The 13428-nt window shown below is 47.3% G+C and overlaps 1 protein-coding gene and 1 pseudogene across 4 annotated transcripts in view; both read left to right on the forward strand.

Moving 5' to 3' along the window:
- The first annotated feature begins 495 nt into the window (after window positions 1-495).
- LOC113595357 (60S ribosomal protein L23-like) lies at window positions 496-2441 on the forward strand (annotated as a pseudogene).
- Window positions 2442-11000: 8559 nt separating this feature from the next.
- The window catches only part of DPY19L3 (dpy-19 like C-mannosyltransferase 3), a 76824-nt gene continuing 74396 nt past the window's right edge, over window positions 11001-13428 (forward strand). For 3 of the 4 annotated variants that reach the window (XM_053211121.1, XM_027044895.2, XM_053211122.1), the window contains exons 1-2: window positions 11002-11139; window positions 12904-12992. Coding sequence is in view for 1 of the 4 variants with exons in the window: in XM_027044892.2 (XP_026900693.1) it covers window positions 12890-12992 (103 nt within the window). In the remaining 3 variants the exon portion in view is untranslated. Of the gene's footprint in view, window positions 11140-12850; window positions 12993-13428 lie in introns of all 4 variants that reach the window. The other variant, XM_027044892.2, reaches the window with a different exon arrangement.

A 13428-nucleotide genomic window follows, 5' to 3' on the forward strand; every position in this document is an offset into this window, starting at 1 on the left:
ATTCCATCTTTCCTATTCCTCGGCTTTATCCTTTGTTCAGAAAATAAAAAGGAGGCGTGCCTGGGTGGCTCAGTCGGTTGAGCGTCTGACTTTGGTTCACGTCATGATCTCACGGTACGTGGGTTTGAGCCCCGTGTCGGTCTCTGTGCTGTCAGCTCAGAACCTGGAGCCTGCTTCAGATTCTGTGTCTATCTGCCTCTCCCGCTTGTTCTCTTTTTCTCTCTCTCTCAGAAGTAAATAAACATAAAAAAAATTTTGGGGGGGCACCTGGGTGGCTCAGTCGGTTAAGTGTCCGACTTCGGCTCAGGTCACGATCTCGCGGTATGTGAATTTGAGCCCCGCGTCGGGCTCTGTGCTGACTGCTCAGAGCCTGGAGCCTGTTTCAGATTCTGTGTCTCCCTCTCTCTCTGACCCTCCCCCGTTCATGCTCTGTCTCAAAAATAAATGTTAAAAAAAAATTTTTTTTTAATTTTTTAAAGAAAAAGGATACTTGCCCATGTCATCACCATTGGTATCAAATAATAATGAAATGGCTTTTTAAATTATTAATCTTAAAAATTGTGACCTGAAGAGACCCTCAGCAAAATAAAGTTGTTCATTTTTCAGGTCTTTTATTAGTACTGAATCACGTTATTTAAAGGCTCATTGTCACTACAGTGCACATCTCCAGATTTCTGTATTTTCTACTTGTCATTTTATCAATTCTGGTATCTGTATTTCAGAAACAACGTGGCTGCCTTTTACTGAAATAGGCACATCGATCCACATCTTGCTTTCTGTTTATATCTCCAGCCCTATTTAAATTCAGTATTTCCAACCACAAAAGGTGTTAGAAAATTCTATTTCAGGCTTATGAGAAAAAGTACAGCAGGACGTGGCTCAAACCTTAAGCTGTGTTTATTTCTGATCTTCTGCAGCTAATGTACAAAAAAAGTTATGCTGGAATAATTAAATAAACCAGTGGTTTCAAGGTTACCTTCATGTTTTTAAGCCCTTCTCCACTGGGAAGCATGAGAACACGGTGAGGTAGTGTCTGTCTACAGTGGTGGTACTGGGGTCCGTGCGGAGAATCACCGTAGAGGTCAAGAAATCTAGGGCTTTTCGGAATCTGTGCCCACCCTGTGCTCAGTGTGCAACTGCTGATTCAGAGGCTCCAGCGTACTGCCTGGCAATTTTTAAAATGGAACTTTGTAGCAGCGGGAAGAAAACACAAGTAGGAATCTTCCTAATGGGAAAGCAGTCACCACATCCATCTGCGACAAGCAGAGGAATGTCTAGGAGACAGCGCCCCAGGGCTGCCCACGAAGTGGGTACTGCTACCTCGGGTGGTTTGGAATACAGTCTGGCTTTACCCTTTTGAGTGTCTTTTAAGTTCAGTTATTCCTTTTTTTTCTGACCTGTAAAGCTGACAGTAATACCTACCTCATAGAGTTGCGGGGATTAAATGAGATGGTCTACAAAACACTTCGTCAAGTCCTGGCAGTTGTGGACCATGTTTGGTTCCAAGCCACGTGATCCTGAATAAGGCATTCAAGCATTTTTGAGACTCCGTTTCTTCTTCGGTAGAACAGATGGTAATATGTAAGCCCTGTGGGGTTGCCGTGAAAGTTCATAACCATGTGTATATAGGGCCTGGCCGTCTAGGGGCTCAGCAGCGGTTGCTTCAGTTGATGCGTTCTGTGACAACCTTGTTCTTGTTACAACCTTGGAAGGAACCGAAGAACCATGCTGGCTTGTGTCTTGAGGAAGAGCACTCAAAACAAAACATCCTATCCCTCCAAAGACGCCAAAAAAGTCAAAACCTATTTCCCAGTCCCTAGAATATCGTAGACAGGTCACGTCACATCTAAAAGATAGTCCAGCGTTCAAGATGTCAAAACGCGGATGTGGTGGGTGGTCTGGTGGGAAATTCCGAGCTTCCCCGGGTCTTCCAGTAGGAGGCGATATCAACTGTGCTGACAGCACAGGAGCCAAAAATCTGTGTGTCATCTCTGTGATGGGGGATCAAGGGGCGACTGAACAGACTTCCTGCTGCTGCTGTGGGGGACACGGTGATGGCCACAGCGAAGAAAGGCAAGCCAGAGCTCAGGAAGAAGGTACATCCGGTGGTGGTAATTCGACGAGAGTCATACCGGAGAAAAGATGGCATGTTTCTCTAAGGATATCACAGAGATCATAGTAAACAACAAAGACAAAATGAAGGGTTCTGCTGTCACAGGACCAGCTGCAAAGGACCGTGAAGACTTGTGGGCCAGGATTGCATCCAATGCTGGCAGCATTGCACGATTTTTTGGTGTATCAAAACAAATTTTTTTTAATGGGGCGCATGGGTGGCTCGGTCGGTGAAGCGTCCAACTTCATGTTAGGTCATGACCTCACGAGCCTGCTTCAGGTTCTGTGTCTCCCTCTCCCTCTGCCCCTTCCCTGCTCGTGCTCTGTTTCTGTCTGTCTCTCAAAAACAAAAAAAAATTTTTTTAATTTGATAAAAATTTTAAATTATTTGCTCCCTTCCCCCCCTCCCCCCCCCCCCCCCCCCCCGCCCCGGCCGCGCCAAAAAAAAAAAAAAAAAAAAAAATCCATTAAAGGGAAAAGCACAGCGGGGCTCCTGGGTGGCTCAGTCAGTTGAGCATCTAACTTTGGTTTCAGCTCAGTCCTGATCCCAGTGTCATGGGACAGAGCCCCGCATCAGACTCTGAGCAGACAAGGAGCCTGCTTGGGATTCTCTCTACCCCCTCTCTCCCCCTTCCTCGCTCTCTCTCAAAACAAATAAAGAGGGGGAAAGTGTATCTCCAGGGTGTGGGTAGCGCTCCAGCCACCAAAACTTAATCCATACCAGTGTTTCAACCTTTTTTTTTTCATTGTTACCACCCTAAGGAGCCCTTTTTATGGTTTTCCTAATCAGCCCCCCAACCCCTGAAATTTGAATACCTTAGATATACTGTATATCTGTGCTTGATACATAAAAAGAGTAGGATTTTTTTTTCAACCCCTCCCCAGACCAATTGCCTCCCCATTGGGGGTGGGGGTGGGGGGGGTTGGATATTACCACAGAGAATGCATGCTCTTATGTAAATGACCTGGTTGATGATAGTTGTGGGGAGAGTAAGATACTACGACCAACTCAGCTTTCTGGTTTCTGGTCCAGACTAAAAATTAAAAAGGTCGTCAAGAGATTTTGATTAAAAATCCTCTCCAAGATGGCTTTATCTGCTCTTCCATCATGTGGGGATCACAAAAGCACTGAATCCACCCAGTTACAGTCTACACAGCTGCTGAGGGTCCAGTGAGTCCTGGCTGACAGGCACACCTGTGAATTCTTATGCATAAGGAGTCCTTCGAGCTGACTTACCAATATTCATGGGGGGACCCAGGAGGGTCGCAGAAGAACACTTCATGAAAATCCAACCCAGTGCTAGATTAGCCACAATTTAAAGCAGGATAAAATATCTTAGTTTGAGAGTGTTAGAAACATATACATTTCTGGCTCAAACTCCTACTTCTTCCTACAGAAAAAAACAGAACTCCCAAGCCAGACAATACGCTTTGGCATCTGTTGGTAGGAAATGTGTACTTCTAGGAGTTTTAGACACCTGTTGTGTTATGCCTGTTGCAGGGGATGACATTAGAGCAGTCCAAAGGAACAAACTGGGAAGACCAGCCAAGGCCACTGGACTAGAACAGCCAACATCTAGGAATCATCACATTTGGCAAGAAGCTTATGTGATAAAGCATCACCATCTGCTTTAATTGAATAACTTGACTATTCATGTCCTCATCTGAAATATACAAGTACGACATTATTCTAACCATGGAAATTAGAAAAGGTGTAAGGGGATGGGGACCCTGGGCGGCTCAGTCGGTTAAGCGTCCGACTCTTGATTTCGGCTCAGATCATGATCTCACGGTTCGTGGGATTGAGCCCCAGGTCGGGCTATGCACTGACAGCTAGAAGCCTGCTTGGAATTCTCTCTCCCTCTCTCCGCCTTTCCCCTGCTTATAAATGCTCTTTCTCTCTCTCTTTCAAAAGAAACTTAAAAAAAAAAGGGGGGGTGTAGGTAGGAATAACAGAAAAGTAGAGCTAAGAGTATCGGGTATTAAGGCAAATGAAACCAAATCGGTAATGCTTAAACACTGTTAAGTTTAGGGACGCCTGGGTGGCTCAGTCGGTTAAACGTCCAACTTCGGCTCAGGTCATGATCTTACAGCTCGTGCATTTGACCCCTGCGTTGGCCTCTGCTGCTGACAGCTCAGAGCCTGAAGCCTGCTTCAGATTCTGTGTCTCCCTCCCTCTCTCTGCTCCCTCCCCTGCTCATGCTCTCTCTCTCAAAAATCAACATAAAAAAAAAATACCGTTAACTTTAAAAGTCAGATAATTGTGCACCTAGCTAATCTGCCTATGAATTTCACCATTTTTAATTTGATCTAATTTAATTTTAAGTAGGCTCCACACCCAATGCAGGGCTTGAACTCATGACCCTGAGATCAAGTGATATATTTTACCAACTGAGCCAGCCAAGCACCCCTGAATTCCACTATGTAAACCACTACAAACCTAATACAAAGTTGATCAAAGGAAGAAAAAAAAATCAACACTAACAATATTTCATAATGCCTTTTTTAAAGAATCTCACAGGGAAGGACTCCAGTGTAACGTCAATGCCTGTGCAACTCTGTAATGATCTGTGTGCACTGAGGAAGTGGACCCTTGACTCGGCACAGGTTCCCTAAGACGAAGCACACGGAGCCAGGCTCCAAAGGATGCTGCAGGCACAGCCTGTCTGCAGCCTCTGGTGTGGGTTGTACATAAGGGGTGTATAGAATAATCCAGTGGAATGCAGGCAGAACATATTAGGACTTCCCTTTGTATTTACCTCAAATATATGTATGTGTATACACTGACACAGAGAGGACAAACTTTTTTATCTGATAAAGGTATGCGAGCAAAAGTCTGCTCCTTTATCAAGACACGTGAAAAGCCAACCCTTGTGGACAAGAGGGAAAAACACGAAGTGCATGAGAGCACTGTTAGAAAAACATATGTGGTTGGCCAAACTGTCTCCAAATGAATAGGTGTTCCTATAATAGCATACCCAGTGTTAAAAAGATCTCACTTCGCCCAAACGTTCCTATCAATTTTATACAATTCTAGTAAAAACCTCCATAGGTTCTTTGTTGGAAACTGATAAATGGCTGGAGTTCATCTGAGCCAACAGATATGTAAAACTTGCCAAAACGTGACTTTTTAAGAAGCGTTTATTTTTGAGAGAGAAAGAGCAGAGGAGAGGCAGAGAAAGAGAGGGAGAGATTGAATCCCCAGCAGGCTCTGGGCTGACAAGCACAGAACCCGATGCAGGGCTCGAACCCATGAACCGTGAGATCATGACCTGCGTCAAAATCAAGAGTCGGATGCTTACCTAACTGAGCCACCCAGATGCCCTGACATGTGTTTAAAAGAAATATACTGGGGGCACCTGGGTGACTCAGTCGGTTGAGCGTCCGGCTTTGGCTCAGGTCATGATCTCACAGCTCGTGAGTTCAAGCCCCGCATCAGGCTCTGTGCTGACAGCTCAGAGCCTGGAGCCTGCTTCGGATTCTGGGTCTCCCTCTCTCTCTGCTCCTCCCCTGCTCACACTCTGTCTCTCTCTCAAAAATAAATAAAGATTTTTAAAAAAATTTTTTTTAAAAAGAAAAGAAATATAATAAAGGGGGCACTTGTTCTCGCAAGTATGAAAGGCTTTCTATAAAGAAACAGTAGTTACAAATATGTGGAACTGTTGCACAGAGTTCCTTTTTAAAGTCACTTAAACATAATAGTTAACAAACAGGCCGTATACATACAGGAATTAGTATGTGATACAGGTAATTCGAAGAATAATGGGGAAATAGCTGACCAACCAGCCAGAAAGAAATTATATCAGACTGCCATCTCACCCCATATTAAAAAGATGCCATATTTTTAAAAACTGGAAGAAAGTAGTTTTAAAATTTTACAATCTTGCAGTGAGAAAGGTTTTCCTAAGCATGATGGAAAAACCCAGAAGCTATAAAGGGAAGGGTGATAGATTTGACAATATAAAAATGGAAAAATTGTTACATAACAAAAGACACCTGACGAGGCGTACAGTAAGGAGGAAACCTCGGCAGGGTATGTGACCAAAAGCTCATTTCTATAATCTGTAAATACTCCCTTCACATCAAGATTAAATCCATGACCGGTCAAAGAACACAAAAAGACAAATCATAGAAAAAGAAACACAAACAGCCAATAAACCCCTGATACAACTGTCCCACCTCACAAATAGCATTTAAGTGATACCTCGGGGCACCTGCTAGGATACGGGGTGGCTCAGTCGATTAAGAGTTCAACTCGACCTCAGCTCAGGTCTTGATCTCAGAGTCGTGAGTTTGAGCCCCATGTTGGGCTCTGAGATGGGGGTGAAGCCTACTTACTAATAATAATAACAAAAGTGAGACCTCACTTGTCACAGAAGATCGGCAATGACTAAAAATATCCGTTGCTGGATTGTTGGCAAAGGCACAAAGAGATAAGCAGTGGAACACGCATTGGTGGACGTGTAGAATCGTTAACCTTTTTGGAAAGTAGTTTGCCAATGTTTATCATAGTATTTTCAAATGTTTATTTTTGAGAGAGAGTGAACACAAGCAGGGGAGGGGAAGAGAGAGGGGGAACAGAGGATCTGAAGCGGGCTCTGCACTGACAGCAACAAGCCCGGCTTGGGGCCCGAACTCACAAACCACGAGATCATGACCTGAGCCAAAGTCGGATGCTCAACCGACTAAGCTACCCAGGTGCCCTATCATAATTTAAAATAGGAATTCTAGCAATTCTACTTCCAGAAATATGTCCTAAAGAATTACATAAATATAAGGATATTCTTGACAGCATTGCTTGTAATAGGATAAAACTAAAAAATAACCTATATGTCCAATCAGAGGGGAATAGTTAAATAAAATTATGATATATCCATGCAGAGCAATTGTTTTTAGGTTTATTTATTCACTTAGAGAGAGAGAGAGAGAGTGCACAAACGGGAGGGACAGAGAGAGAGAGAGAGAGAGAGAGAGAGAGAGAGAGAGAGAATCCCAAGCAGGTTCCACACTGTCAGCACGGAGCCTAACTCAGGGCTTGATCCTACGCCCGTGAGATCATGACCTGAGCCAAAATCGAGGTGGACACTTTAGCGACTGAGCGACCCAGGCGCCTCCCCCCAACCCCGACAGAAGAATATTACGGGATTGATCACCTATCATTGTGTAACAAAATTACCCCAAAACCGAATGGCTTAAAACAGTAAACATTTCTTTTCCTGTTATTTCCATGTCAGATATTTGGGAGTGGCAGATGGGCATTTCTGGCTCAGGACCTCTCATGAGGCTGCAGTGTCTGAAGGTTGCCCTGGAGCTGGCAGACCCTTCCTCTAAGGTGGCTCACTCACATGGCTGGCAAAGGGGTGCTGGTTGTTGGCCGGAGGTCGGTTGCTGCCCAAGTGGCCTTCTCCACTGGCTGAATGTCCTCACAACGTGGTGACTGGGGGCTCCTAAGTGACCGATCCAAGAGGGGCTACGGCTGAAACGGAGAAATTTGAAGACTGACTGGCATGTTGGTCAGGTCAGAGAGACACTTGCAAAACCTCCAAAAGAAATTTATGAATGGGAAGTGAGATGAGGCTGGAGAGATAAATGGAGGCCGATTCATGGCAGTAATTCCAAGCTGTGTTAAGGAGCTTGATTTTTATATGAAGCCGGTAAGATCGCTCTGGTTATTACACGGAGGGTGAAATGAATAGACAAGGACAGGGGGCAGGGATGGAGGTCAGGCCATCAGTTAGGAGGCCATTAAAGTGATCCTGACAAGGAATGGTAACTTGGATTAGGGGGGATGGCAATAGAGGGGGAGAAAAATCAGGGAGCTTCTGAGATATTAGGAAAAAGTCCAATAGGACTCCATGTTTAGATACGTGGATTACACAACAGGAAGGAACCACGTTTGGCTCCTGGGGTTGTGACTTGAGCAATTAGGTGAATGGGGCACACGGGATGAAGAGCAGGTTGGGGATTAGAAAAAGTTTTTAATGAGTTTGAGATGCTTACACACATGGAAACGTTGAATAGTCAGTGGCCACATGGGACCTGGAGGTCAGGGAATATATGCCTGGACATAAAAACGTATGAGCCATCAGGACATTAGTGGACAATAGAGCCATGAACCAGAGAACCGTTGCTTTGAAAAGGAAGAGTTTACAAGAGACTGAAAAGGAATGCCAGAAAGGTTAATAGGAACACCAGGAGTCTACTGTCACAGAGGATACCGCCGTGATCAACAGTGGTCACACCACTAAGCCAAGCAATTTAAAACAGAACATTGTATATCAGATAGGAAAAAGAGCGCTCTCCCTCGGTCCCAAGGTGGAGTACTTTTATAGGAAGGACGTCAATAGCATCGATGACTTCTGGTGTGGTGCTTCTCCAAGTGTGATGTACAAATAACCTGGGGACTATAGTAAAATGCAAATTCTGGCTCAGTAGGTCTCAGTAGGGGAGGGCCTGAGAGCCTGTGTTTCTAAGAAAGTCCCCGGCGATACTGATACCCCTGGCCCACAAACATTTTGAATAGCGAGGTTCTGCTGTGGCTTTCAAACTTTACTCAGCACAGACTCACACGGAGAACATTTTAAAACAGATTATTGGACCCCATCCCTACAGATTATGATTCAGTGGGTCTGGGGCAGGATCTGATAATCTGCATTTCCAACAACCTCCCTGGAGATGGTGACAATTATGCCACAGGTCCCCAAGACCACAGTTTGAATTGCACACTTCTACAAGACCACAGCTTAACTACTGCGGGCCACAACAGGGAGAAATCCATATGGATTTCAAGACATAATGCAAACAAGAAGTATTCTTGAACACCACTGGAGTCAGTCCATGACCAGAGCTCATTGAGGGCAGGGCCTGCTAGTTACCCATCACCCCCATGGTTACTGTATCAAAGCTAAGTACTCATCCATTTTTTTTTTTAATATTTTTTAATGTTTATTTTTGACAGCGCAGACGCGTGCACAAGCAGGGGAGGGGCAGAGAGAGGAAGACAGAGGATCCAAAGCAGGCTCTATGCCGTCAATAGAGAGCCCAATGCGGGACTCCAAGTCATAAAGTTCGAGATCATGACCTGAGCTGAAGTTGGACGCTTACCTGACTAAGCCACTCAGGCACCCCAGGACTCATTCTTAACTGATTTATTAATTCTGAAGACTTAACCCTCAGCAGTAGATACTTTTTAAAAGTAAGTCTCAAAGCTTTATCTTCCTGGAAAAACCATTTCATTAATACTAAAACAAAGAGCTGTTATTGAGGACTGTTTCCTTTACTCAAGGGACATACACTGCACCACAGACACATTCTTCCCCAGAGCACACAATTTTAGAAATACACAATCTTGGAAAAAACCCTATATACAGTAAGAGGGGGGAAAATTCTATTTAAGGAGGAATCAGGTCACACATGTATTTTTTAAGCACCCAAAAGTATTTTATGGAAGGCATCTAAACGCGAAAAAGATGGATTACAAATACAAGCTCTGCTCTCAAGTCTGGAACATCAAAGACACCAGCAATCAAGTTAAAACGTGACAAATGCCATCTGAAAAAACAGCTGACACTTATTTTTCTTAAAGCCACCCAGCAGATACCTCAATCCATTCGCACAGAATGTGTGTTTGGTATTAATAGCACCAGACGCACCGAGGAGGAGAAAATACCCAACAGGGGTGACTGACTTCCTGGATAAAATAATTTCGTGTTGGAATTAGACAGATGGACAGTCTTTTCACAGGTGGAGGACCCAGACGACCATTCCTTAACAAAAATCAATTAAACATGTGGCCTGGGCATCTGCTGACAGAAGGCTTCATCTACCCTTCTATGCAGTGTGATTAAGAAACGTAGCCAGGTAGGGGCGCGTGGGTGGCTCAGTCTGTGAAAGGTCCCACTTCCGCTCAGGTCAAGGTCTCATGCTTCGTGAGTTCGAGCCCAGCATCAGGCTCTAAGCCGACACTACAGGGCCTGCTTGGGATTCTCTCTCTCTTTCTCTGCCCCTCCCCTGCTCATGCTCTCTCTCAAAATAAATAAATAACCAAAGTTAAAAAAAAAAAAAAATAAAAAAATAAAAAGAAAAGATACCCAGGTAAAAGCACAGTACCTGCCCTCAAAAAAGGCTTCACTCTAGTCCTGGAGACCAAGAGAAGCATATCCTTGAAGGCAAGATTAAGGAAGGGGCGCGCCGCCCCCACCCCAACGGTAGGGGTGGGGGGAGTCTCCGGAGAGGCCAAAGTGTCTCTGCGGGTGCTCTCTACCGCAGTGGAAGCGCCTTCCAAGCACACACCGGCGGCCACTGGGTGCTGGGGGTCTGCCAAGACCTGCAAACAGGGCGCCACAGGCCTGAGACGCGGGAGGCGGGAGAGGCCCGAGCGGTCAACTGCTTCAGTCCGCCAGACCCTTCACCGAGGCCCCCACATCCACCAGCACCCGGGAGCAGGAAGCTACGGGAACAAGCAAAAGGTTTCGCGGTCTCTTGCAAGCACACCTGAGGCGACCCTTCCTCGGAGACGGGCCCCTCCTCCCCCGGGTGGCCACCTCTCGCTCTGCCCTGGGGCTGGCGGGCGTCCCCGCGGCTGAGGAGGGCAGCCGCGTACGCTCGCGGCAGCGCCGCGCGGGTCAGGGGTCTGTGTGCTCGGGGCACGCAGAGGCGGCACGCGGGGCGGGCGGGGCGGACTGGGCGAGCGGAAGTGTGCCGCTTCCTTCCGGCCGGCGCCGCACGAGACTGGGCGGGGCGCCCCTGGAGAGGGCGGGGACTTGAGCTGACGGACGGCTCCCGGGACCTATGGGCGCGCCCGCGGCGGCCCGGCCTCCCTGGCGCGCCCCTTCCTCGGGGCCGCGGACGCCCCCCAGTCCCCCATTTCTCTGGTGTCGCGCAAAGCTCCGTCGCTGCACGGTGGCCGCTGCTTGGTCCTCCCTGTCCTCACGGTGCGTCGCGGGCGGTTGCGCGGCCCTTGGCACCCCTGGCCGGCCGGCCTCTTTCCCCGCCCGGAGCTGCGCGCCAGGACGGCTGAGGCCGCAGGTCTGTGACTGCGTGTCGGGCCGCGGGCGGAGCGAGGGGACGCGCGGGTGCGAGGCTTCGGCGGCTGGTCGGGCTGCGCCCTGCGTTGCGATGTTTCGCCGAATCAGCCGCAACGACCGGGAGCCTGCCGGTCGCCCCGCCGCGTCGTGCAGTCGGGGGGCGCGGCCCGGGCCCCGCGGCGCCCTGGGGCGCCAGGGCGGGGGACGCGGCGCTCGCGGGTCCGCTCGAACTGCGGGGCGGGGGGCGGCAGGTCGGGAGTGAGGAAGTTTGCCGAGGGCGGAGCGGGGCGGCGCTCGCGGGCCACTTCGGGCTCCTGCCGCGCGGGCGGAGGGAGGGCCTGGTTGGTGCTGGCCTCCGCGGCCGCGCGGCTCTGCCGAGCTGGAGCAAGTGTCTGAACTTGGGCGGCCGCTGCCGGCCCCTCGGTGTCCGGTGGGGACACTAGGCGCTGTGAGGCTGCGGTGCGGCGGGAAGCTGAGTGTCGTGCCCTGCAGTGCCCGGTCGCTCTGTGCGTGCTGGTCCTTCCGAGTAGAGGACGAGCATCGCTCTCACTTCCCTTTTCCAACGTCGAAGATGGCATTCCCTTTCATTATGGGGAAACTTTTGTTTCCCCAGTTGGTGCGATTATCACATTGCCCGACACAGAGTTGGCGCGGAAATGTTTGTTGCCCTTCTGTCCTGACTTGTTAGAGTGTATCCGATGTGGGATATTTACAGCTCCTTCCCGAGCCCTTAGGAGGACGTGATTCTTGGCTAAGAATCCAAGTTATCCAGTTGGGGGATAAGTCCATCTAATGAATGCAGTACGGCTTTGCCTAACACTCCTTTTTCCTTCCTCGCTGCTCCAGATTCATTTTCGGTGCTTGTACTTAACTGTTTTTGTGTCTCACATTTTTTTTTTTTTATGAATGAATGAATTGTATAATGTTGGTTGGTTGGATTGTTCTTTCTCTAGAGCAAGTTAGTTATTAATAAACTGCCCAAACAATCGTGTCCGGTAACTGGTCATATTTAATAGTAATTAGTAAAACGCTGTTCATTATTCAGAGGAGTGAAGCAAGATGTTCCTGGGGACCGTCGCCAGCTTACTCACTGCCACCACTCCCTCGCCTCCCACTCACTGCTTCCAAACCAGGCTCCTGCACCCTGCCTTTACTCCCACTGTTGCTCCCTGGGATAGCAGCTGCCCTGATTGGCACACCCCCGCTGCCGTCACCACTCAGGCATATTCGTAAAGTTTCCAGTGTGAATTGTTTTAAAGAACGTCGGTATTAAAATTCAGATACCTAAGACGAAACAGTATTTCACTTCTTCAGAATCAGGCTATCAACAGATTTACTACCAAATAGTATGGAACTGTGGAACATAATATAAAACTGCATAATTATGTGACCAATTGCGTGGTAACTGCAGTGGCTCAGGATGGAGAAAGATCAGCAGTGGCTGGCACAACCGAGAGAGGAAGGTTTCTTGGAGGAACGGCAGGGGCTTGTCTGGGATGCTTACCTGTATTCTTAACTCTTAATAATAGGTTTTAAGTAAATATTTGCGTTGTGCCTTGACTGTAGCTTTGAAGGCTGGTAAAGATTTGATGGGAAAGTGGGGAGGGCATGCTAAGCCAGGGACAAGGCTCCAAGTCACAGAGGAGCAAAGCGTGTGTTGGGGAGACGGTACTGGCGTATGGATGGGCGGTTTACTTTTATGTTGTTTGTAGGAGTGGTTGGAAGAACAATGCACGTAAGTCTTTGACACCATGATATCCATCAGGCAAAGAAAAGGAGTAAAACCCACGGAAGTTCCTGAGGATTATGCAGCGCAAGAAGCAAATGTGAAGTTGGAAAATAAATTGCCATCTGGTAGGTGACTTAATTAAAGCAGCATTTTGGATTGCTATTATTTCTTCAATATTAAAATATCACTCTCCAATAGGGTACAGATTTGGTGAGCCCTAACATTTGAGGAAACTTGTTCTAATACCCTGATGTTTTAGTTTGACAGATGATTTGACTGCAGTTTGATGATCCTGGTTTCGCAGTTGTGACCAGATAAAGGGTCACAGAGCTCTGATTGGAACCCCTTGTTTGTCAGCTGTCTGTGCAGTGGGTTCTGGTTTTGCCAATCTTTGACTTTCTAAAGTAATGCTTTCCCCCATGCTTCAGATTTTAGTATGTTTCTAATTTTTCTGGTTTGTGTATGCTGTTCACTCTAGACGGCATTAGCTTGGGTGACTTTCTCATTTCGTTAAGGTATTGAAAGATGAATCAAACATTTTTTTATTCCTTGTTTGAATTC

Source organism: Acinonyx jubatus, chromosome E2, assembly GCF_027475565.1.
Source record: "Acinonyx jubatus isolate Ajub_Pintada_27869175 chromosome E2, VMU_Ajub_asm_v1.0, whole genome shotgun sequence".
Classification (NCBI taxonomy): Eukaryota; Metazoa; Chordata; class Mammalia; order Carnivora; family Felidae; genus Acinonyx; species Acinonyx jubatus.